This window comes from Microtus oregoni, unplaced genomic scaffold (assembly GCF_018167655.1).
Source record: "Microtus oregoni isolate MIOR12 unplaced genomic scaffold, Mior012 000150F_ref0000365, whole genome shotgun sequence".
Taxonomy (NCBI): domain Eukaryota; kingdom Metazoa; phylum Chordata; class Mammalia; order Rodentia; family Cricetidae; genus Microtus; species Microtus oregoni.
In genome coordinates, this window is record NW_024544800.1 from 157312 (window position 1) to 183866 (window position 26555).

Consider the following 26555-nt stretch of genomic DNA (forward strand, 5'->3'; position numbering starts at 1 on the left):
GTAAAATAAGCCTAGACCGGCCTATCTAGGATAGGAAACTTGGGCTGGGAAGTGAAAAGAACTGTGTTAGGAAAAGATTATGAAGCCAGCCTAGACAACTTAGTTTTTCCCCAACCCTCACTAACAGTACGTAATTATGTAAAGCTTCTGAAGGAAACACTGCCCTGGCTACTTACACTGGGCTTTTAGTCTTATGTGTGTATCTCTCCAACTTTGTTGCTCCCGGAACTTCAGAGAGAATTTCAAAGTGTCTTTGTATCCACCTCATCTAGAATAAGGGTTAGTAGTATGCTGACATTCTAGGAAGGCTGACTGGAAATGAAAATAAACTCAATGGGAGAAAGACTAGGGTGATGAAGATGCAATTGGGGAAATTATTGCCTTGTGTTTTGCACATGAGGTAATATTGGTGTGGATGTGGTTTTAAAAAGAAGTAGCTTTTATCCGATAATATCTGAATTGGTGATACATGGGATATGAAGGAGTAAGAGGAACTGACAGTGATTTGAAGTTTTGAAACTATGAGGGTGGAGCTGTTAATAGAAATGAGACATAGTAAGGAGAATTGGTATTGGTGGAAGGAAGCAAGATGAATTTTGTTTATAATGTCCTGATTCCAAAGGATAAGTAGTCAGCAACTAGAAATAAAGGAGAAGAAATTGGAGTCACAGATAGCTATTTAGGAATACACTCATAGTATACTAAGGCTAGCAGGAACCTCATAATAACACAGTCCTATCAGCCCTACCCCAAAGCTCCAAGAGAGTTTGACTTGTGTAAGTTCCCTCGGGTAGTTAAGGACCATGCCTAAAACTTGATGTTTGTGGCTTCCTAAGCCGGTGAAAACTGCCATGCTGTTTTCTCTAGGAGAAAATGGAGTATGAAATGGATTGAAGGTACAGGAAGGAACAGAGTCATGTGGAGGAGAAAATAGCAAAGAGAAATGCCATTGCAATTTATGTTGTACTTGATCTCTTTTGGAGCAAATGTTGACTTTTTACCCTCCAAGATTTAGAGACCTTCTCTAACTCCAGCACTATATCTAGTACCCCTTTTCTCAACTTTATAGGTAAGATTGGAGACTTTGCTTCTCAGATGTCATCATATAGTTCCCTATTAAAAGTTCTCATTTTTCCAGCCTTGCATATAATGATATTCTCCTGGAACAGGAAGGCATTTTCCATTCTCTAATCCCTTTATGTCTATTCAAGAATGAAAAGAATGAATCAAAGAAGCTTTTTTTCCTCTTGAAATTAGATTGTGGGACTCACGGAGAAGACTGTGCTAGTTGCCTCGGATACTGTTGACTGTCTAGAGCAGGGTAACAACTCCAGGACTGTGGCCTCCACGGCTATGAATTCCCAGTCATCTCGATCTCATGCCATCTTTACCATCTCCATAGAACAAAGAAAGAAAAATGACAAGTAAGTTAGAGCATCACAGTTGTCATGTGCTGTGAAGGCTGAATGTCAGGTGGCTTTTTCCGTTGATTTGACATTTAGATGTTATAATGATGAGCATTAATGACCGCTGGAGCTACTTTTACTGTCTTGAAAGAAATAAGAGATAGCCAATTAGCTTTGATAACTCAGCTGCTTTCAAGCTCATGTATTGTTTTCACTGTGTCTTCCTGTTATCATCACAGAAACAGCAATTTTCGTTCCAAGCTGCATCTTGTAGACCTTGCTGGCTCAGAGAGACAGAAGAAAACCAAGGCTGAAGGAGATCGTCTGAAAGAGGGTGAGACAATTAAGGTCATAGCTCTTGATAAAAATGTGCATGCCTTTGTTGGTATTGTTGGTATTATGAAAGGACTGTTTCAGTTTACCTTCTAAATAATATCTACAGTTCAAATTTGAGATTACTTTCAGAAATGGTGAAAAATTATTTCTTACCCTTGTACTGATTCACAAATTCAGGTATGAAATTTGAACCTCTCCCTTGGTTTGATTTCATCTGCTCCAGTAAATTTTAGGTTTATCTCCACCCACATATAATTAAAATATTCCAGTTCTGTTGTTACAAGTATCTGCTGTCCCTTACAGATGTTGCCGTATGTAAACCTTCTCAACATGGTTTCCATCTTTGTTCAAGTTGTTGACTAGAGAAGTGTGAAAGTTGATGCTATTGGAAACCGTCTAGTATGACAGTAACCCAGTGATATACGTGAACTATCTCTTCGGCATCCATCTTTCATTTCTGAATGAGTTTTATACACACTCTTCTTTATTCACACTTTGGATTTTAGCCTTTGTAATGTAATTTCAAAGGTCTCATACCCATACCTTCCTTTTCTTTTTTCAGGTGTTTAGTTCTGGGTTGTTTTCTTTGGGAGATTTACATAATTGAGATATAATTCAACATACTATATTTAAAATTGTGCATGTCAGTTGATTTAGTATGTCCACAGAACAGTGCAGGCATCACCACAACCTCATCTCAGAATCTTTTATCATCTTGAAGAAAAGCATCACAACTTGTTGGGACCCATCCTCCATTCCCATTTATCCTTAGATGAAATATAGTACCTTTGTGACTGACTTCTTTAACTTAGTGTAAGATTTGCAAGGTAAGCACATTAGCATATTAATCAGTACTCATTCTTTTTATTGCTGAATAGTATTCAGCAGTATGGATATACCACATTTTGTCCTTTCATCAATTATCAATGATGGCTGTTGTAAATATTTTTTTCTAAGTCTCTCTATATAAGTTTTCAAACAGACAGTTTGTTTTTGTTTTAAGACAGAATCTTGCTCTCTATTTTCAGCTCACGTGGAATTCACTATATATAGACTAGGATCCATCTGCCTCTGCCTCCTGAGTGCTGAAAGTAAAGGTGTACACCACTATGCTCACCCCAGACAAACTTTTAAATATATATTGAGAATATACATAGGAATGGAATTTCTGTGTTACTTGTTAACTCCATTTTAACTTTCTTTTTTGTAAAGTTATGAGTAGTGTGCCCTTTTTAAAACATGTAACTGAGTGAATTTTAGTTGTTCATAAGGAGTTCTTAGCCATCACCAAAATAAATTTTAGGTTATTTTTATTCTTCCCCCAAAGAAATTAATATTCATTAGCAGCCACTCCCTATTACTTATTAATCCTCTCCCTCTACAAATTTGATTCTTTGGAGCTTTTCATATAGAAGGAATTATGTAGTTATGTGCCCATTTTTTATTGACTTTTTTTTTTGAGCCAGTGCTAGGGATTGAACCTAGGTTCTCGTGCATGCTAATCCTGAGTGCCTCAGCCCTTGATTGACTGTTTTCCTCAAAACATGTTTTCATAGTTAATCCATGTAGCATGTATCATTGCTTCATTCCTTTTCATTGAAAATTGTTTCACACATCTTATTTATTTGTGTCTATGGTGTTCTGCCTACATATATTCCTGCAGGCCAGAAGAGGGCACCAGATCTCATTACAGGTGGTTATGAGCCACCATGTGGTTGCTGGGAATTGAACTCAGGACCTCTAGAAGAGCAGTCAGTGCTCTTAACCTCTGAGCCCTCTCTCCAGCCCTATTTCACACATTTTATTGATGTATTCTTCCCTTGACAGATGTTTGAGTGGTTTCCAGTTTTTGTTTGCTTTTTGGTTACTATGAATAATGCTGCTATGAATCTTTTTCAACCAGGTTTCATGTAGCCCAGTCTGCCCTTGAACTTTTGATCTTCTTGCCTCCACCTCCCATTTGCTGGGATTACACACATGTGTTACCGTATTGATTATGAATATTTGTACACAAGTTTTTCTTAAAGATAGAGGTTTTCATTTCTCTTTGGTATAAATCTAAGAATAGAATTGCTGGCCTGGTACTTGCTATGCACACCAGGCTGACCTTGAACACAGAGCATTCCTCCTGTCTCTGCCTCCTGAGGGCTAGGATTAAAGGCCTGTACCACCGGACCAGGTATTTACATTTTCTTTTTAATTCTAGCCCTCCTAGTAGGTATAAAATATCTCATTGTGGTTTTCATCTGTATTTAATTAATGGCTAAGTATGTTAAACATTGTTTCATGTACTCATTGATAATTTGTATATCTTCTTGGGGAAAATGACCATTTATTTATGTTTGATTCATTTCAGTTAGTTTTTGAATGTCGTGTTAAGATTATTTCCTCATTTCCAATCTGTTGCATGTGCATATCTAGATATCCAGTATTATTTATTTGAAGACTATTCTTTTCCTACTAAATCTCATTGATCTCCCTGTAAGAAGCAGTCTATTCTGTAGATCTGTCTCTTTTTTCACCAGTGCCTACCTGACTTGATTACTGTAATTTTGTAGTAAGTTTTGAAGTTGAGAAAAGCAATGCCTCTAACAGTTTTTTTTAAAGATTGTATTGGTTATTCATGGTTCTTTAAATTTTCATTGCAATTTGAGGATCAGCCTGATTGATTTCTTGCAAAGAAGCAAACAGGAATTTTCAGAGGTGTTGCATACAATAAGCAGGTCTGTTTGGAGAGCATTGCTCCTTCAGCCATGTTCAGCCTTATAGTCGGGAACACTGTCCTTTTTCCTTACTATCTTCTAATGAGCTTTAAATTTTTTGAAGTATTTAATGCTTCTGTTAATTTTATTTCTAAATATTATTTCAGCACTATTAAATTGAAGTTTTTTTAATTTCATTTAAAAATTATTTATTGAGTTTAATATAATTGATCGTGTATCCATTGACCTGCACAGTTTATTGGTTCTAATAGTTTGGTTAGGTCTTTCAGGATGTCTATCTACAGGATTATGCCATTTGTGAAGAGAGAATTTTACTTCTTTCTTTCCAATCAGGATGCTTTTATTTCTTTAGGGCTTTTCCATTTCTGCCTAAGTGTCTTTGCTTGAAGTTTCAATGCATTATTTGATAGAAATATTAAGTGTGAATATTGTCGTGTTCTTGACCTTAAGAGAAAAAAACACAACAGTTTTTTTTCTACATTTAGTGTATGTTTGCTATGCATTTTACATAGAAGCCTTCACACATGTTGAAGAAGCACTAAGTCTGGTTTGCTGAGCATTGCTTTTATTATATATGGGTATTTATCAAGTGCCTTTTTGTCATTTTTGACATGGTTGCATTATTTTTATGCTTTCATATATTTTTTTGGTTGTTGTTGTTGGTTTGTTTTCAGTTTTGTAACTTTCTTGAGTTAATTCTGTGTAGTTTCTGGTCTCTCTAGTTTGCCATCACAGAAGTTTCTGCTTACTTAGTTTAGTGATTAGCTAATGATTAGTCACAGGTTTCCTTAAATGCTGGACTTGCAAATCTCCCATCATTTACCAAGGACTTTGTACATGTTGGGAGATACACCTTCCACACTCATGCACTTTACAGCTCTGCATTAGCATTTATTCATTGCTTGAGCAAGCCTCAAATTTTCTATATGCTTTCCCCCAATTATTTTGATTTTCTTTGAACATTTAGAATTAGCTACTGTTGGAGTGATTTTTTTTTTCTCTCCCTTTAGGTTTATTGAGTTTTTTTTTTCTTTTATTTGTTTTTTTGAGACAAGGTTTCTCTATAACTTTGGAGCCTGTCCTGGAACTAGCTCTTGTAGACCAGGCTGGCTTAGAACTCACAGAGATCCGCCTGCTTGAGTTTTATTTTTATAAATTAACATCATATATGTTGTTTATACTACCTTTAGTATCATGTTTTGATAATATTATTGTGAAATTATTAGCACAGTCAAGCTAACTAGTATAACAGTTTGTTTTTGTCAGTGCTTTATTGCTAGAGACACCATGACCAAGTCAACCCTTGTAAAAGAAAGCATTTAATTGAGTGCTTGCTTACAGTTTTAAAGGCTTAGTTCATTCTCATCATGGCAGAGAGCATGGTGACAGGCAGATATGGTGCTGTAGAATTGCTGAGAGCTATATATCCTAATCCACAAGCAGAGAAAGGTAGAGAGACTGAGACTGGGCCTGGCATGGGTTTTTGAATCCTCAAAGCCCGCCCCCAATGGCACACTTTCTCCAGCAAGTCAGCACTTTTAGTCCATTCAAATATAAGGAATGATTAAAAAAGATTAGCAAAGTATAAAATGAGGCTGAAACAAAAGGATTATAAATTCTAGGCCAGACTGGACTCTCATAGTAAGACCTTGAGACTAGGGCTAGAGAGGTGTCTCAGCAGTTTAGAGAATTTACTGCACAATCATGAGGACCACAGTTTGAATCACAGCACTCCTGTAACAAGCCAGACATTTTGTCAATACCCACAGCTCAGAATGGGGTGGAGACAGGAGCATTACTGTGGTTTGCAGGCTTCCACCCTAGTTGAGAAAACATGAATCCCAACTTCAGGAGAGACCCTGCCTCAAAAGAATAGGCAGAAAATGATGGAGGAAGACACCTGATGTCCTCTTCTGGCTTCTATGTTTACACATGCTCATATGTAAATAATGAATCATTTAAAAATAAAGTAGATTTTAGTTGTTTTAGCCAAAAAAGAAAATAGTTCTGCAACATGCAGGAAAATAGAATCAAATGTATTAAACAAATTAAGTCAGGAAGAAAAATATGTTTTCTCTCATTGTGGATCCTAAGTTTTATATAGACACATAAAGTCGTGTGTGTGTGTGTGTGTGTGTGTGTGTGTGTGTGTGTGTGTGTTTGCATATTAAAAGTAAAACTATTCAGTATATGAGCCTATAAGAGGTTATTTTTGTTCAAGCTACCACATTCTGTTCCCTAGACCCTATAGACTTTTAGCCATATCATAATGTAAAATGCCTTCAGTCCAACTTCAATAGTCCCCATAGTCTATCAGTCTTAACAGTGTTTAAATGTTCAGAAGACTCTTCTGAGACTCATGACAATCTCTTAACTATAACCCCCCCATAAAATGAAAATCAAAAAGCAGATCACATACTTTCAATATACAGTGGTATATTATTCCAAAAGGGAGGAAAGGAAACATAGTGAGGTAATATTGACCAAAGCAATACCAAAACCCTTCAGAATAAATTCTGTATTTCTGTCTGATGTCAAAACCCTCTTCAGAACTCCAACTTCTTTCAGCTGTGGTAATTGCAGTGCACTTCTCTCTCTTGGGCTGGTTCCATTCCCTGTTATCAGCTTTCCTCAGCAGGTATCCCACAGCTCTGGCATCTCTAACTTCTTGGGGTCTCCAAGGCAATCCAGATTTCACCTTCAAAGCTTCACTCAATGACTTCTCCAGGCTTCCATGCAAGGAAATCCCTGAAATGCACCTACCCTCCGGGGATTTCCTTAGCCACAGAGAGAGATCCCACAACTACCCAAACATTAGACAACATTGCCATCCCACTCAGAAATTTCCTTCACCCATTTTACCCCCATTCTACTTGAAGCAGCCAATTACTATTTTCTGGCCCCATAGTAATTTTGCACATTCTTAGACTTCCTTTAGCTATGATGATGTAGTGTGTGTGACACACACCTAGCTTATTTTACTCAATATATTGAGCTTTGTGTTTCCTTTGCAGTGCTGACGACTGAACCCATGCCTTTGCATATGCTAGACAAGTGCTGTACTACTGAGCTAAGTTCTTCAGGCCCAGTATAATGTTTTTGAGGCTTATTCATATTCTTGCTTTGATTAGTAATTGGTTTTTTGTATTTCTGAATAATGTTCTAGCTTTTGATTATATAATGATTTGACTTCTGTTACGTTGGTGAATTATTTCAAATTTTATCCATTATGAATAATACTGTTCAAAACATTTATGTGCCCTTTTGTGAACATGTTTTAATTTTTCTCCAGGACATACCTAGGAATTCAAGAGGGTAAATACATGCTTAAGATGATAACAAAATGACTAACAAACTCTAGCATACTTGGTACCATTTTACATCTCCATTGTATGAGGGTTCCCATTTGTTCACATTTTCATAATTCAAATGGTTTCATAGCATACTTTTACTGAGATCTAGAGTTCTGACTGTTGAGGTAGGCACCAATCTATGAGTACAGCAGAATATCATTAGGAATCATTTCAGTGACTTTTTTGTCAGTTATGTTTGCTTCTATCCTAGATTTCTGGGCTGTCTAGCCTCTGGGTCCTGGCCCTCCAGGCAGTGTCAGGGGTGGACTCCCTCTGGTGGTATGGGTCTCAAGCTGGACCAGTCATTGGTTGGCCACTCCCACAATTTCTGTACCACCTTTACCCTAGCACATCTTGTAGGCAGAATAAATTGTAGGTGGAGGGTTATGTGGTTGGATCGGTGTGCCAGTCTCTCCACTGGAAGTCTTACCTAGTTACAGGACATAACCAATTCAGGCTCTGTAATCCTTATTACTAGGAGTCTTAGCTAGGGTCACCCTCATAGATTCCTGAGAGTTTGCATTGCACTAGGTTTCTAGCTCATCCTCAAGGTGTCGCTTAATTCTAATAGTCTCTCCTAGTACTCTCTCTACCTCCATTCTCCTTCCACCTGATCCTTCCCACCCACCTGGTCCAGTGCAGACAGAGCTTTCAAAAGTTGTTTTGTATATTGATACAAATTCAAAATTAATTTTGTTAACGCCTGCTGTACATATTTCTAATCTTGTTCAAGGCACTGTACCAATTCAGCTCATTTAACAATGTAATGCAAATTTCTAGTTATTGAAAGTTATTATTACCAATTATTTATGATAATGAAAAATACAGGTTAGTAATTAGTCACCTATTACAATCAAACTTGTAGTCACATTAGGTATGTTTTCAAGGTCAAATATATTTTAAATAGACAAGTAATCTTCAAAACACTCCTAGATCTACAGAATATGGCACTTAAGATGTTTTAATAGCCTAGGTTCTTTTTTATGACAATGAGACATGTCTGCTTCTGGCAGCCCCAGTCTACTTCAAAGAAGTTGATGGGCATCGAAGAAACTCCATATGGAGTTTACTTTCTTTGTGACAAAAGTAAGCCTCTGGACAAGAAAATGCACTTGCCTTCACTGTTGACAGTATGGTGTCCTGATGAGATAAGCAGGGCACAAAAGAGAGTGACTGCCAAATCTTGTCAAGACAAAATAGGACAGCACTTCAGAACATCCTGCTTCATGGAAAAGTCTGTCAGTTATTTTAGGCCTGTAGTCTGAAGATGGATGCCCCAACATTTGGGTGACTGTCCAGGCACTCAGCTGTTTTGTCATTTCTCACATTTTTTGAAAGTCACTTGCTTACACTTCCTGCTTACTGAGTTAATAATATTTACTTCTCGGATCTCTGAGGTAGATGAAGACCTGATAGTTATATAGTTTTTCTTGTTTACCAGACTCAGAAAAGAAACTCACTAAAGAGGTGTAAAATATAAAAGGTTGAGAGACATTTAATGAGATAATTTGATAAGGCAAATCAGGATAGAAAGTGAATTAGGTACAATGTTTTGAACTCATCAAGATAGGATAGATATGAAGTATTTTTTTCTGAATTTGTCAAATGCAAAGGAACTAGACACTGCTGATCTATTTATTACCTGTATATATTGTATATAGTTATTGTACTTATTGTATATAATTTTCTATTAGTTATAGCCTTTTTTTATTTTAGACAAAAGGGGAAATATAGTGATATATTATTTGTGTTTTAATAAATCTTGCCTGAAGATCAGTGCAAAGCAGCCACACGAGTTAGCCATAGAGGCTGGGTAGTAGTGGTGCACACCTTTAATTCCAGCCCTAGAGAGGAATATATAATGGGAGGAGACAGGCCTCACTTTCAGTCTCAATCTGAGGATTCATGGAGGCAGAATGGCTCATTTTGGTCTGAAGTAGATGTAAGAGCCAGTGGCTGGCTGCTTTGCTTTACTGATCTTCAGCTTGAACCCCAATATCTGTCTCTGGGTGGGATTTTATTACTCATGCTACACTGCATGTCTTGTTAGGATTTCTACACAACATTATAGTTTTATTGATATTTTGAGTACTTCTGTTTTCTATGTCTGTATAGGAAAATATTACTTTTTAGATCTTGTCTGGAACCTAACTCCCTTCCACTGTTCTTTTTTTTTTCTGGCTTTAAAGTGGCTGGCCTAGAACTCATGTAGACCAGACTGGTCTTGAACTCACAAAGATCCACTTGCCTCTGCCTCATTATTTTCAGTTAGATATTTTGGTCTCTTTATTTCAAATATTTATGCCTCTCTTGTTAACTTCTTCAGGATTATGCTAGGTGGTGCCAGTGATGTTGTCATTCTTGTATTTCTTTTTGTTTTGTTGTTATGCTCTAACCAGAAAGTTTGCAACTATTTTACTCTTGGCTGTCTTCTGTACATTTATAGTGTGTAGCCATTATCAAGTTAAGGAAGTGGTCTTTTATTGCTAATTTGTAAGTAGTAGAACTTTTAAATTATTTTATTTTACATGTAATGGGTATTTGGCCTGCTTGTATGATTATGCACCACATGTGTGCCTGGTGTCCATAGAGGCCAGGAAAGAGAGAGTTGTGAGCCACCATTTAGGTGCTGGGAATAGAATCTGGGTCCTCTGGAAGAGCAACCAATGTTCTTAACCACTGAGCCATCTCTCCATCCCTAGCTGTATATTTTTAAAAGAAGAAATGAGTACCAGGTAGACATAATAGGCACACTATAATCCTAAGATGTGGGAGGTAGAAGCAAGAGAATCAGGAGTTCAGGGTCATCATCATCATCATCATGTGCAGCCTGGACTGCGTGAAAAACACAATCTCAAAACAGAAGAAAAGGAGAGAAACACATTAGTGCTGTATTTTATCTTGATTGGAAATGAGGTAGTGTCCTTTTTTCTACACTGTTGATAAGATTATAAAAATAGATTTTCTGTAAGTTACTGAATTGATCATGAAATGTTATTCTCCACAGCTAGGGTAGTTAGGACAGGACTTTTGCAAGTCTGGCTCTGTGAGAGAGTGCCTCTAATTTTTTTTTGATATATGTGCTTTCCCATCTAATTTTAGTTTGAAAATAAAATAATTTGGAACATTTTCAGTTTTTCTTTAATGCCATTCTTGTAACATGGGAAATATTTTCAAAAATGTTTTTGATGATTTGATTTTCTATATATTGATTCAATTTTGCTAATTTATATTTCTCAGAAAATTATTCATTTTGTGTAGATTCTCAAATTTGTTGGCATAATATTGCAAATAAATTTGCTTTCTATTCTCTAGTTCTAATTATGTTTGTTTTGTCATTTGTATGTCTTCTCTACTTCTTACCAGTTTGACAGATTTGTTGACTAGCTTTACTTTTTTCTTCTTATACTTTCACCCTCTTCCTGGGTTCTGAATTGTATATTCTTTGTATGACTTCTTGGGTTGAAAATGAGTTTGCCTCTTCTCTTTCCCTTTAAAAAGTTTTATGAGCATGTACCAAAGCGGCCAGACTGGTATGATGACGCCCTCAGGTGTGTCAAGCGGTTTTAATGGTGATTAATTTGTGGCCAGACTTTTTATCTGCATCCTACCTACTTTCACTCTCTGATAGTTTTCGACAAGATAGTTGCATGCAGGGTGGTACGGCTGTAACCTGATAATATTTTGAAACAAATCTTGAATGTCTTGTTTTACTTATTTCAGTGTGCATATGTAGAAAATAAGAACTCTTTTTTTTTTTTTTTTTTTTTTGGATTTTTCGAGACAGGGTTTCTCCGTAGCTTTTGGTTCCTGTCCTGGAACTAGCTCTTGTAGACCAGGCTGGCTTCGAACTCACAGAGATCCGCCTGCCTCTGCCTCCCGAGTGCTGGGATTCAAGGCGTGCACTACCACCGCCCGGCTAAGAACACTTAAAAAAAAAAAAGATTCTTGCCTGAAATGACTTGCTATTTAAATTATCTCAGATTTTATTTGAATAAAAATCTAAACAAGAGCCATGCCTTGTCATTGTTTGATAGGCCCTAGGTTTTTTGTTTTGTTTGTTTGAGGCAGGGTCTCACTGTTAAGCCCAGGCTCGTCTCAAACTCATGCTCTTACTGCCCCTGTCCACAAAAGACTGGGGTTACAATTGTGAGGTACCACATCCTGATTGTGAGATATTTTTAAATCTGGAGGTATCTCTTTCACCTACCTCTTCTTCCCCGTTCCGTTCTTGGGAATTTATTTATTGAAAAGTTCAGGCAGTCTTCAAGAATTTCCCAGTCTGAATCACTGATTTTGTGTGTGTGTGTGTGTGTGTGTGTGTGTGTGTGTGTGTATGTGTATGGAAGGCTTATTCTTGCCATATCTTTGATCTACATTTACTTACCTCATTTGTAAAAATAGTTCCTTAGAAATACACTGATTAAACAAACTCGTAGTTAGAAAATAGCAGAAGTCCTAGTAACTAGTAGCCTGATTGAGAACTATTAATTCCTTCTGTGTTTTCATTTGTTCTGAGCGATGTCTAATAAGTAACAGAGTGTGCTACTAATATTTGTGTGCTTTGTCAGCTGAATTAAGCATTCTAAGAGTTTTATAGGTGCTTGTTAGCATTTGAAGTAGCTTTTGAGAATGGAAGAGGGTCTTATGAGTGTAGCTTCTACCAGTGGAATTATCAGTGGCCATTCTCAAAAGATGCTTCCTCTAAAAGGAATCACTTTCTACCTATTAAGAATTAAGAAAATTGCTAGCTCTTTCATAATACTTGAACAGAGTAGATACAGCCCATCAGAGAATTACTACATGTTGTATTATGGAGAGTGAGGAAAGTAGGTATCCAAGTGGTTGACTTGATTTGTGAGGCAAAGAAGTTAATGGAAAAAACACACAGTTGAGTCCTAGATAAAGAAGAAGGTGCTAAAACTGTAGGAAAGTCAGAAATAAAGCTCAGCCATGTCACATAACCATGACTGTCAACAGTGAGCCACATGCACAACCTCAGTTACAGAAGATTATATCTCCTAGTGACATTGTAGTCATCTAAGTTTGTGTAAGTCTGATGTCTGCAATAATAATTAAATTATCTGTTTTTCATGTGGTGTCCCTTGTTGTCAAGTGACTAGTAGAAAAGAGACTACAGAGGGAGAACTTCTGAATTTGATTTGGAATTTATCAGTTTTCGAATACATATTAGTAAAAGTCCAGGAGGGAGTAGTAAATTTAGGATACTGGACTAGAGACAAATATTTGAAAACTATGTAACTAGATAATGAGAGAACCAACATTACATATTAATGAGGAACACTCCCATTTTAAGGCCAAGAGTAAAGCAGTCAAATAAAGACATTGAGGAGACAGGATGGTGTGGTGCCTAGAAAACCAGAGTATGGGTTTCTATACAAAGGGATTGTCATTTGTGGAGAATGCTTCCTTGCTGAGAAAGGATCCCCCCTCAAGGTTTTTCAGGTTTTGGTTTGGTTTGGTTATTTATTTTACCAAAGCAGTCTAAGGAGTTAGGTCAGGTTACTCTCCTTAAGGGAGAGATCTAACTACTATTCTAAGTATGGGCTGCCATATTTCTCTTTTCCATTAATATCTCTGTCCTTGTATCTTTTAGCAATATGTACTGATGTTCTATCAAATTCTAAACATAAATGACTTCATTATGTATGTGTCTTCTGTTTTCCTCAACGTTATGTTCTTGAAATTCATCCATTTGATAATATGTTTCAATAGAATTGTTTTATTAACTAGAATCTTGAGTTTTCTTTATCTTGAGTTTTCTTAATAGGAAATTGATTAAAAGAAAATTACCTTTGTCAATATTTATTGTGATTATTTCTATTGCTTTTTTTATTTAAGAGCAAGAAGGATGTCATAGCATACAACCTGGGTTTATGAAGTTGTTTTCCTCATAGGACTTTAGATTCCAAATTAAATTGTAATTGTTTCAGTGTTTTATTGTTTGGAATGATAAATTTTTGGCAAATAGTATCTAATTCTTTTTTTTCTTTTAGAAAGTTTTTTTTAATACAAGTTATATGCTTCTTTAACTTTTTTTTAAGTTGTGTTTTATATATTCCTTCTACTGTTTGGCTTTTTAGTCCCTTAAGTGTACCATTTTCCTTTGTTCATTAAGGCTCAAATATGCCAAAAAGGCACAACATGAGATATTTCCTTTTTCTATTAAGTATTGTTCTGATTTGCTAAGGGTAAATGCTGCTTCATGAGTTTAATATACTTTTACATTTATTGAGCATTTCTCTTCCTGGTAGAATTGCCCTTTCCAATTATTGTTCTCCTTTCAGTCAGTGAATGCTGACATTTCCTATTACATCTAGCCCACTTTTTTGTCTTGATTTAGAATATTTAAGCAACCACCAGATAGATTACAAAGACAGTACAGGAAGTGTGTTAGTCCACCAAAGTATTAATCTACATATATGAAAGTGCCCTGATGATAGTTGTACACACATAAATAGCACCTAGTTGAAGAAACAGTATGAGAAGTGTCCCAGAAGTTCCATTTGTGCTCTCTTCTATTCTCCTAAAGGGTAACCACAACCCAAAACCCTTCATGCTGCTTAACTACACTTGGGATTCCCCCTTATTTTTTGTAAAGTAGCACAGAAATTTGCATAAGTAATGACATAGATTAACAGATAATTATAAATACCTACCCATGTAAATCTTACCTAGGGTGATAAGCACAGCATTCCCTAGCATTTGATGGATATTTCAGATGTTTCCAGATTGTGACTATTATTAACAATGCCATACAAACTTGAATCTTCATGACTATGTACGAAACTTTTCTATAGTAGATCCCTACAAGTAGAACTGCTGGGTCATTGGGTATATATACTACGAACTCTTCCAAACTGTATATGCCTATGTAGGAGTCCTTTTCACTCCACATTGCCCAACTTTTGTATTTGAACATTTTTTTGGTGGTGGTGGTGTGTGTGTGTGTGTGTGTGTGTGTGTGTGTGTGTGTGTGTGTATGTATGTATATATGTATGTCTATATGTGCAGATGCACATTCTGATGCATGTGTGTAAAGTCAGAGGTCAATCTCAGGTGTCATTAGTTTGGTGCTGTCCACCATGATTATTGTGACAGGATCCCTCACTGGACCTTAGGCTTGCCATTTAGTCTAAGCTTTGTGACCTGTCTCCACTTCCCCAGAGTTGAGAATATAAGCATGGACTATCATGCCTACCTTTTTACATGGGTGCTAAAGATTGAACTCAGATTTCTATGCTTGCTAAACAATTACTGTCTTAGCTATGTCCCCAACCCCTTGTCTGAATTTTTAATTTTTGCCAGTTGAGTAGGGATGGAGTTCCTACTTCACTGTGATTTTAATTTTCTTCCCTGATGGCTATGGGATTTGTTCCCCTTTCGTATCTTTATTGGCTATATGTATTTTGTTTTCTGTAAAATGTCTGTTCAAATATGCCTTTTAAAAATATTCACTATGAGCCAAATGGTGTTGCAATTCTTTAATTCCAGCACTCAGGAGGCAGAGGCAGGTGGATCTTTGTGCTTTTGAGGCCAGCCTGCTCTACAGAGAGAGTTCCAAGACAGCCAAGGCTGCTACACAGAGAAACCCTGTCTCTGGAACTAACAGCAATTCTCCTACTTCAGCCTCCCAAGAGCTGGCATGAGCTACCACACTCAGCTTTCCTTGTAGTATTTTCCATACTATTCATATAGTTCTATTTTGGGGGACTCTTCCACTCCTATATGGTGTACCTGTATCTTCCTCTTTTCTCCATCTAGCCCTCATTCTAGGGGTGGAGCCCAAGGTCTTGCACATGTAATTTCTCATTCTATTGAGCTACATCCCTAAACTTCACTTTCTTCATTCATGTATATGTTGTTTTGTGCCTTATTTAAGAAATTCAGCACTCTAAGATCTTGAAGGTATTCTGTATTATCAGTGGAAATGACACAGTTTTATCTTTCACAGTTAAGTCTCTCATCTACCTAAAATGTTTTATATAAGGCATGATAAATAGTTCTAGTTTTTCCATATTAATATTTGTCCTAGTACTATTTAAAAAATTCATTTTCCCTCTGAGAAGCAGTGCTACTTTTTTTAAAAAAATATGTGTGGTTATATGGGGTTTTGTTTGTTTTCTCAAAACAGGGTTTTTGTGTGGCTCTGGCTGTCCTGGACTTCTTTCTGAAGACCAGGCTGACCTCAGACTCACAGAAATCCATTTGCCTTTGCTTCTGGCATGCTTGGAATTAAAGGCCTGCACTACTACACCCAGCTAATGGATGGATGGATGGGTGTAAATAAAGTGCCCAAATATTCCCTTGATCTGTTTCTGGGTACTTTATAAGAAAAAATTAGGATGGTGTGGTGACAGGTATCTGTAACTCCAATAGTTGGAAGACTAAAGCTTGGAGTTTGAGGTCATCCTGGGCAATAGAGATATCCCACCACACAGGTAGTTAGGTAGGTAGGTAGGTAGATGGATGAATGGATGGGTGGGTGGGTGGATGGGTGGATGGATAGATGGATAGAGCTGAGGAGACGGCTCAGTGGTCAAAATGCTTGCAGTATAAATGTGAGGACCTGAGTTTGGATCCCTCAGACCCACATAAAAAGCAGGTATGGCAGCATGCATCTATAGTCCTGGGTTTGAGAGGCTAAGAAGGTAGTGTCCCCACCGCTAGCTAATCTAACCAATCCAGTCTAACAAATCTAGATTCAGTTTCGGGGAGACACCCTATCTCAAAAATAGTGTGGGAAGCGATAGAGGAAGACACCTAATGACTTCTGGATTCCACACACATGCATAGGTAGGTCATACACATACCGCACCACAGCCACACACATCGAAAACATTTAATAAACATTTAAATAAATTAATAAATATCAAAGCAGGGGGCTGGAGAGATGGCTCAGTGGTTAAGAGCATTGCCTGCTCTTCCAAAGGTCCTGAGTTCAATTCCCGGCAACCACATGGTGGCTCACAACCATCTGTAAAGAGGTCTGGTGCCCTCTTCCGGCCTGCAGGCATACACACAGACAGAATATTGTATATAATAAATAAATAAATATTTTAAAATAAATAAATAAATATCAAAGCATATATATATTATATATATATGGACTGGAGACAGTTAAGAGCACTGGCTATTCTTCCAGAGGGCCCAGTTCTGATTCCAGCACCCACATGACAGCACACATCCATCTATAACTCTAGTTCCAGGGGTTCTGATACCCTCTTCTGACCTTAGGTAATGCATCACATTTAATTTAAAAACTTCTAACTTCCACATAAAAGAACACATATTATATCTTCCTGTGTCTGACTTTATTTTTTATTTATTTTTTTCATTAAAAAAATTACATTTTCTCCCCTCCTCCCATTCCCTCCTCCCTCCCCCTCCCTCCTTAAGAGAGGGCAGGGAATCCTGCCCTGTGGGAAGTCCAAGGCCCTTCCCACTACATCCAGGCCTCGGAAGCTTTGCATCCAAATAGACAAATAGACTAGGGTCCCAAAAAGCCAGTTCACGCAGTGGAAACAAGTCCCAGTGCCTTTATCAATGGCTTCTCAGTCAGCCCCCATTGTCAGCCACATTCGGAGAGTCCGGTTTGATCACATGCTCGTGCTGGATTTGGTGAGCTCCCATTAAAACAGGCACACTGCCTCAATGGGTGGACGCACCCCTCGCGGTCCTGACTTCCTTGCTCATTTTCTCCCTCCTTCTGCTCTTCAACTGGACCTTGGGAGCTCAGTCCGTTGCTCTGATGAGGGTCTCTGTCTCTATCTCCATCCTTCGCCGGACGAAGATTCTATGGTGATATTCGAGATAATCATCAGTGTGATAGTGGTGGTATGTATTCACTCCTTAGTGGACTCTAGCCATAAACAAAGGACATTAAGCCTATAGTTCACAAGCCTAGAGAAGCCAAATAACAAGGTGACCCCAAAGAAAAACATATATAAATCCTCGAAATTGGAAGCAAACAAGATCACCGGGGCAAAAGTTGGGAGCACGGCGGGGGGGGGGTGGGAGAAGGGAGAAAGGAAAGACTGGAGAGAGCTTGGGGGAATGGGAGGGTGGAGATGGAGGAAGGGTGGATATAGGAGCAGGAAAGAAGGTATCTACATTAAGGGAGCCATTTTAGGGTTGACAAGAGTTGGATCTAGAGGGGATCCCAGGTGTCCACGGGGATGACCCCAGCTAGGTCCTTGGGCAGCAGAGGAGAGGGTGCCTGAACTGGCCTTTCTTCATTTAAAATAATGTCCTCTAGTTCTGTTCATTTTACTTTAAAAGGCAAACCTTCATTCTTTACTGCTAATAATATTCAATTGTGTGTATATGTACCAAATTAACTTTTTTCAACTTCTGTTGAAGGACACCTAGGCTGATTGCTGAGTTATCTATCCTGGTTAGTGCCATAATAAACATAAGTGTAGATGGTTAGCCCTTTGGCATTATTTTGTTTCCTTTGGCTATATAGTCATAATTGGGAGAGCTAGATAATATAGTTGATCTATTTTTAGTTTAGTTAGTATTCATACTGTTCTCTATGACAGCCATACTAATTTCCACAGTGTATAAGACTTCTTTACTCTCTACATCCTTGCCAGTATTTATCTGTTTATATACAGTGACAGTATCAATATAACTCGATTTGCATTTCGCTGATAGCTAAATATCTTGAGCATATGTTACAACTTTGTTGGTGATTTATAGTTTGGGAAGTATTTATTTCAATCATTTATCTATTTTTAATGGAATTGTATGTATTTTTAAGGTTTTGGTGTTCTTTATATATTCTGGATATTAATCCTCTATCAGATGAAATGTTAAAAGACATTCCATTCTGTAGCTGATCTTTTTACCTTTTTTTATTGTTTCCTTTGCTGAAAGTTTTTGACTTTTTGTAATTCATTTTATTAATATTTACTTTTGTTTTCTGTGCCTTTAAAGTTCTATCCAGAAAATTATTGCCCATACCAGTGTCTTGAAACAATTCCCTTGTATTCTAATAGTTGTTTATGGTCTTACATTTAGATTTTTCATCTATTTTGAGCTGATTTTTGTGAAGACTAAAAGATAAGGGTTAAGTATCATCTCTTCACATGTGAACACTCAGGTTTTTCACCACCATTTATTTCAAAGGCTGTCCTTTCTCCAATGCATTTTTGGCATCTTTGTTACTTAGGTTTATTTCTGGAGTCTGTTTTTTGTTACATTGGTTTATATGTTTGTCTTTCTTACAGGGCCATGCTGTTTTGACTACAGTGGCTCTGTAGTGTGTCTTGAAATTAGGTATTGTCATCCCTCCAGCTATTTGGGGGGATTAAGATTGCTTTGGCTAGCTGAGAATGGTGGCACTTAACTGCAATCCCAACACTATGGAGGCAGTTCAGGGTTAGCCATAGTGAGCTCAAGGTCAGCTTGAATTACATAGCAAGACTGTCTCAGAAAAACAAAGAAAATTCACAATATATCTCAGTGATAGAGTACTTGTCTTGGTTTTGGTCCCTGTTCATCACTAAACAAAATTTCTTTGGAGCCTTTTGTTCTTTAATATTAATTTTACAGTTATTTTTTTTTATTTTGTGAGGAATGTCATTGGTATTTTGATGCAGTATAAGCATTTTGCCTCCCCCCCCCCCCCCCCCCGAGACAGGGTTTCTCTCTCTCAGGACAGAGCCATTGCTGTCCTGGAGCTTACTCTGTAGACCAGGCTGGCCTCGAACTTGGTGAGCCCTCTGCCTCTTGAGTGCTGGGATTAAAGGTGTGCACCACCACTGCTGAGCACAGTATGGACTTTAACAATATCTATTCTTCTAACCAAGAAACATAGGAACATTTTCCTGTGTGTGTTTCTGTGTGTGGTTCAATTTACGTCACCAGACTTTTAAAACTTTTCTCTGTATAGGTGTTTCACTTCCTATATATTTATTTTTGTGGCTATCACAAATTAGATTGTTTTAATAATTTTTAAGTAGATTCATTATTGATACATAAGAAAGATTTTTGTTAGTTTTGAATCTTGCTATTTTACTGATGAGTTCATTTATTCTAAAGGCTTTCTAAAGAAATAAAATACTTCAATTTTTTCTGTATATAGAATCATATTATCGCCATGGCTTAACTTTTTTAATTTTGTTTGTGGGATCAGAGCTTTGAACTCAGGCCCTCAAGTTTGCACAGCAAGTGTTTTATCCACTGAACCATCTCCGCAGTCTTTTTTTTGTTGTTTTGTTTTTTCGAGACAGGGTTTCTCTGTGGCTTTGGAGCCTGTCCTGGAACTAGCTCTGTAGACCAGGCTGGTCTCGAACTCACAGAGATCCTCCTGCCTCTGCCTCCCGAGTGCTGGGATTAAAGGCGTGAGCCAAAATTCACTTATTCTTATCTTTTTTGAAACAGGTTCTTACCGTGTAGCTCTGGCTGTCATGGAACTCACTATGTACACAATGCTGGCTTTGAACACTCAGATCTACCTGCCTCTCCTTCCTAAGTACTAGGATTAACTGATCAAAAATAAACGTATTAATATTGATTTTGTATCCAGCAACTTGTTTTGTTTTAGATTCAGTAGTCTGTGTTAGCTTTTGTTAGTGCCAGTATGTAGAAGATCCACCATGAATATTTTAATTGTTAGAACCAATTGGTTCTTTCAGTACTTATCTGACCTCTCTGTGCATTGACACTTCAACTAAGATGTTTTTAAAATGATCTTTTTATTTTTTGGGAATTACATGCAACGTATTTTATCATCTTCTTTCCTCTACCTCCCTACTTACTCAACTTCATGTCTCTTCTCTACTTTTCCCCCATCAAGTCCAGTTTGTATTGCCTGACTATTGCTTTGTGTGAGTCCTGCCCTAGAGTGGTCAATATGTCAGTTGTAACACCAGAAAAGAAAATTGACTTTCCTACCAGAAACCAAATACCAATAGCTCCTCTGCTAGGGGTGGGACTTTCTACCTTTCCCCCCTCCATGCTGGGATTTTGTCCATCTTGAGCTCACACAGGTCATGCTCATACTGTCACAAGTGTTGTGAGTTCATATGTATATCTACCCTGTTTCGTTGATGTCATTCACTGTCTCTGACTCTTATCATCTTTCCATTCTTCATCCTCATCTTCATTCTCATAAATCCCTAAGAGGAGTGTGTGTGTGATGGAGATGCCCTATTTTTAGGACTGAGCACTACACAGTATCGTATTCTCTGCATGTTGACAGTTGTGTCTTGCTGTTGATTGCCATTTACTTCAAGAAAAAGTTTCTCTCATGAGGGTTATAAGATATACTGATGTACGGGTATAGCAATAAGTCATTAGGAGTTGTTTTAATGCTATAATTGACTCCCCCCTTTTTTGAACTTCCCTTGATTTGTAAATTCTTACTGTCTTAGTTCATTTTTTAATTCATATGATTCCTTTTCTTTTTGCTGTTCCATTAGGTTAATTATTATACTCAGCATGATCTCCCCAATTAGGAATGAGTACCCACTACCTGCTGTTCGTTCTTTCTTAGCACTAGTGTGGAGATACACCCACTTCCATTCTGTTCCTGTTGGTTCTGCCAAGTTTATAGCATCATCCTGTACATCTGGAAAAGAGCTTCCTGACTGGACCATTAAAAGGCACTCCATTCCAAATACTATAGCTAGACCAAGCTTCTTATAATGCCACTTTGCGTATGATACCTGTTCCAGATACAAACTGAAGTATCATGTCCTACTTACAGGATGAACTTTAAACACTGCCACTTGTCCTTCCAGACCCTTTGCCCCCCCCCCCCCAAGCTCTAGCCTAGCTCCTCTGCTGTCTTTCATAGCTTCCCTACCCACACTATCCACTCAAGCTATGTGGCCCACAACATGCTCAGTTTCTGTATATGTTCTCCACAGCCTTCTCTTCCTCTTGCAGAGAACCCAATGTGTGCCTGCCCCTACCCTACCCTCACAATCAAACTGTCTCTAACACAGCCTTTCTTTAAAGCCCAATTTGTCTTGAAGGTTTAGACATTGCCTTTTAAAAATGATTTCATAGGGTTTTTGTCTTAAAATTCTATAGTGACAGAGAACTGTAATGTCACTCTCTGGCCCCTGTGTATTTTCAGTCCACATCCATCAACTTATGTTGTCATCTGTAACTCATCACTGTCTACATAGTTGTGTTGATTCAGATCTCAGTAGCATTACAGCTGAGTGTTCTCTCCTGGGTTTTCTCCCCTTCCCATTGCCTTCAGAAACTTGGTTACATCAAGCACACATGCTCCCTGACTGTATGTTGATTCTGGTACTGAGAATAGAACTCGGGTTTTTACAGGTGAATATAATTCTATTGTATAAATATGTACAGCATTTCTGCTATTCATTCTTCAGTTGATAAGCATCTAGATGGATTCTACTTCCTTGCTATTGTGAGTAGAGCTGCAATAAACATGGATGTACAAATATCTCTTGTAGAATATGGAATTCTTTGAGTACATACTCAAAAATACCTAGGTCATATTGTAGTTCTGTTTTTAGTTTTTTGAGAAACCTCCATGCTGGCTTCCATAGTGGCCATACTAGTTTACATTCCCATCAGCAGTAAATAGGGCTTCCCCTTCAACTACATCCTCCCTAGCTTAAACCAACATCTGGCTTTCAAGGCACTTGAGTGTAAATTCTCTTGGTTCCCCCATATACACATTATTTTAAAATATTATCAAAATATTGCAAAGCAAAATGGGTTTTAGATGCATTTATATTATTTATTTATTTATTTTTGTTTGTTTGTTTGTTTGTTTGAGACAGAGTATGTATTACAGCCTGGCCTCAAACTCAGTAGGTAGCCAAGGCTAGCTTTGCACCCTCAATCTTCCTGTTTCCACCTCTCAAGTTATAAGTTCAAATTTATGATACTGAGTAAGTCACTCACTCTAAGAATCTCTGTGTGGGGGCCAGTAAGATTACTCAGTGACTAGAAGAGGTAGGCCTAAAGATCTGAGTTTAGTTGTTGGTTCCCACAAGGTGACAAGAGAAAAGCAGTAAGAGAGCTGCCCTCTGATCTCCACGTGTCTACCAAGGCATGTGTGCCTGAACATAGGCACATGTACACAGAGAGATATACTTGCTAAATAGAATATTTATTTTATTTTAAAATCATGTGTATGCTTGTATGTCTTTGGGTATTGTACATGAGTGCAGCTTCCCAGAGAGGCCAGAGGATGGCTTTGGTTCCTCTGACTCTGAAGTAACTAAACCACCAGACTTGGATGCTAGGGACACGTAGGTCCTCTATAAGAGCAGAATGTGCTCTAAACCATTAAACCATCTCTCTAGCCACCACCCAGTCTGTGAATGTAGAGGGGTGTGAGTTCAGATGGGTGTATGTAGACAGAGACTACACTTTTTTTTCCCCGCTTCCTAAACCCAAATAATCACACAGAAATTATATTAATTATAGCACTGTTTGCCCAATGGCTCAGGCGTATTCCTAGCTAGCTCTTAAATCTTAAACTATCCTGTTTCTATTAATCTTTGTATTGCCACAAAACTGTGGCTTACTGGTAATATTCTAGCATCTATTTTCTTCAGTGGTTACATGGCATCTGGTTGACTCTGCCTTCTTATTCCCTTCATTCAATTTAGTTTTTCTACCTAGCTGTATTCTACCCTACCATAGGCCAAAGTAGCTTCTTTATTAACCAATTCTCATAAAACATGTTCATAGCATACAGAGGGGAATCCCACATCATGGGTATGTATGTGTGGAGACCTGTGATAGATTTGGGGTATGTGCTTTGGTTACTCTCTCTGTTTGTATTGAAATAGAATCTCTCATCTATCCTGAAGCTCATTGATTCAGCTAGCTAGCTACCTTGTGAACTCTAGTATTACACTGTCAGTTTTTGTTTTGTATGTCAACCTCTCCTTTTAGGCTGAAGTTCTCAAAAATCAACTCATTTAATTACTTTTTAAAAAGATTTATTTATATGTACATTGGTGTTTTGCCTATATGATATGTATACACACACACACACACACACACACACACACGTCTGTGGGGTGCCAGATCCTCTAAACTGAAGTTATAGACATTTGTGAGTTTCATGTGGGTGCTGGGAATTGAACCCAGGTCCTCTGGAGCAATCAAGCAGTGCTCTTAACTGATGAGCCATCTCTCCAACCCCTCATATAATTCTTACAATAATCCTATAAAGTAGATATCATTATTCATCTTTATATATCTGAAAGCTAACTAGCACAGTGATAGAGACTGTACATATCCACCAAATGTGCGGTGAATAAAAGCCTTGGATATGTGGGGGTAACAATAGGGAGACTCTAGGATGTGTCAGATTTGCTATTGATTGCATGACCTTCTAAAGGTGAGACAATGAAAAGGAACAGTGTTGGAAATAGAGTAAGAGTGCAGCTAAGCAGATTCTGTTCTGTTCAGGTCTTTTGTGCAGTGCCCTAGTCTAATCAAGATAGTCAGGGAGCACTCACAGTACAGATTTGGACATCAGGGAAAAGGCCCTGTTTGTGGATACAGTTTTCAGGCCCTGATAGTAGTAGATACTTGGAACTCTAGGCATGGAGGAGGTTAAACAGAAGGAGTATAGACTAAAAAGATTATAACATGGTTATAAGGGAATACCAACATTTAATAGAGATACAGAAAGCCTTGCATAATATAGATAGAGAATGATTGAAAACAGGGGATGGGTATTGTAGTTTCACAACTCTAAAGAGCAGAATTTCTAGCTAAAATCATCTTCAATGATTTTAATTAATTTATGTGCAGATAATTATAATTTTATTAATCTTAACTTAAAAATAGCATTTATTCATATGTATATGTATGTGCATGCCATGACACATGTGTGATCAGAGGACAGTATGTGTCAGTTCTCTCTATCATGTAGGTTTGGGGAATGGAATTCAGGTTGTTAGTCTTGGCATCATGCACCCTTACCCACTGAGCTATCTTGCCAGCTTGAATTTTCTCTTTTGAAAAGACTCCTATTCATTTCCCTTTATACTTCATAACATTGGCATCTTAAATATTCTTTCCTGAATTTTAGAGATGATTTTTATGAAATCTCAGGTACTGACATTTGTCTGTTCCTTAGTCTCCTGCAACCAGATTTCTATCAGTCCACTTCTAGAGTCAGTTCTGTGTTATCTTGAAAGCAAAAGTATTCTTGTCTGTAATCAGTTGTAGTTCCTTCTGGGTGATGTAATTGTCATCAGAGTAGATACAGGATTTCAGCCTCATATGATTTAGCAAATAGCCAGATTATCTAAGGTTTTCTACCCTTTAACATGAATTACTTGTATATGGCTCTCAACGGATGCCATTTTATTTTTATCATACTCTCATGATCCAAGGAAAAGATTGCCACTGTTTTATGAAGAAAATTTGAAATTTGTTGGTAAGTGACTGAGGCCAAGTTTTAGTTAAGATCCTCTGTCTCCTAATCAAATGCTCTTCCCACTTTTTGAATGGTTACCTCTGTAAGGTTCTTTGCTTGTTTTTATTGTTGTTTTAGAACCATATACATCTCGGGCTGGCCTTGAACTTATTTTATAGCCATGGTTTTTAACTCTTCACCTTCCTGCCTCTCTACCCTCTAGTGCTGAGATTACAGGTGTTTACCACCATGCGGGTTTATGCAGTCCTGGATGTGGAACCCAGGGCTTCCTGCAGTGCATGCTAGAGAGGCGCTCTACCAAATGAGCTACTTCTCAAGTCCTATGTAATTTTTAAAATCTGTTTTGGTAACAGATTAATCCATTCCTTTTTGACTGGAGAACACAACCATATTATGCTATTACTTAAGTCTTTCCGGGCAACTTCTTCAGCCAGTCTACCTGACTTTTATCCATGCATAATTTTCCTTTCATGTTAACCAGGATTTGTCACTTGTGGTACTGTTGACATTTTGAATTAAATTACTTTGTAGGGAGCTCTTTTGAAATAAGAGTGGCGGGGCTGTGTCCTGCCACCCAGCCGCCCGCACAGATAGCTTTATACCCAAAATAATTACACGGAAATTTTAAAACACTGCCTGGCCCATTAGTTCCAGCCTCTTATTGGCTAGCTCTTACATATCAATCTAACCCATTTCTAATATCCCTGTAACACCTCGAGGTGTCTTACCAGGGAAGATCTTAACCTGCGTCTGTGTCCGGTAGGAGAATCATGGCGACTCCTTGACTCAGCTTCTTTCTCCCAGCATTCTGTTCTGTTTACTCCGCTTACCTAATTTTATGTCCTATTAAAGGGCCAAGACAGTCTCTTTATTTAACCAATGAAATTAACACAAAACAGAAGACTCTCTTGTACTTTTGTAGAATTCTTAACAGAATTCTTAGCCTCTTCCTATTAGAAACATGTGCCACTCTCACCCCAAGTTGTGACAGTAACTATCTCCAGAAATTGTCTGCTGTTCAGTAATAAGCAAAATTGCCTAGTTGAGAACTACTCTATATAGAACTGCTTCATTTTCCTCCCAGCCAGGCTCTTCCCTACCACAGATGTACCCTTCTTTTGAAGCTATTGTAATGTGCCTCTGGTAGCTGTGAAGTTGTATTTCTGTTTTAAATCCAAAAACTTCCCCTTTGTTATTTATTTCTTGCCATAATGAATAAGTATGAAGTGGTACTGAATAATATTCTCAACTCTCCTTTTGTTTGGACTTTTTCAGTCTTGCAGAGTTTTAAAAGAACTTCTCATCACATAATTTT

The 26555-nt window shown here is 37.7% G+C and overlaps 1 protein-coding gene across 4 annotated transcripts in view; it reads left to right on the top strand.

The window, feature by feature from the left end:
• Positions 1-26555, top strand: part of LOC121444948 (chromosome-associated kinesin KIF4) — a 106239-nt gene that overhangs the window by 14601 nt on the left and 65083 nt on the right. For all 4 annotated transcript variants that reach the window (XM_041646899.1, XM_041646903.1, XM_041646902.1 and 1 more), the window contains exons 6-7: positions 1258-1424; positions 1646-1740. In XM_041646899.1, coding sequence (XP_041502833.1) covers positions 1258-1424; positions 1646-1740 — 262 coding nt within the window. The remainder of the gene's footprint in view (positions 1-1257; positions 1425-1645; positions 1741-26555) is intronic.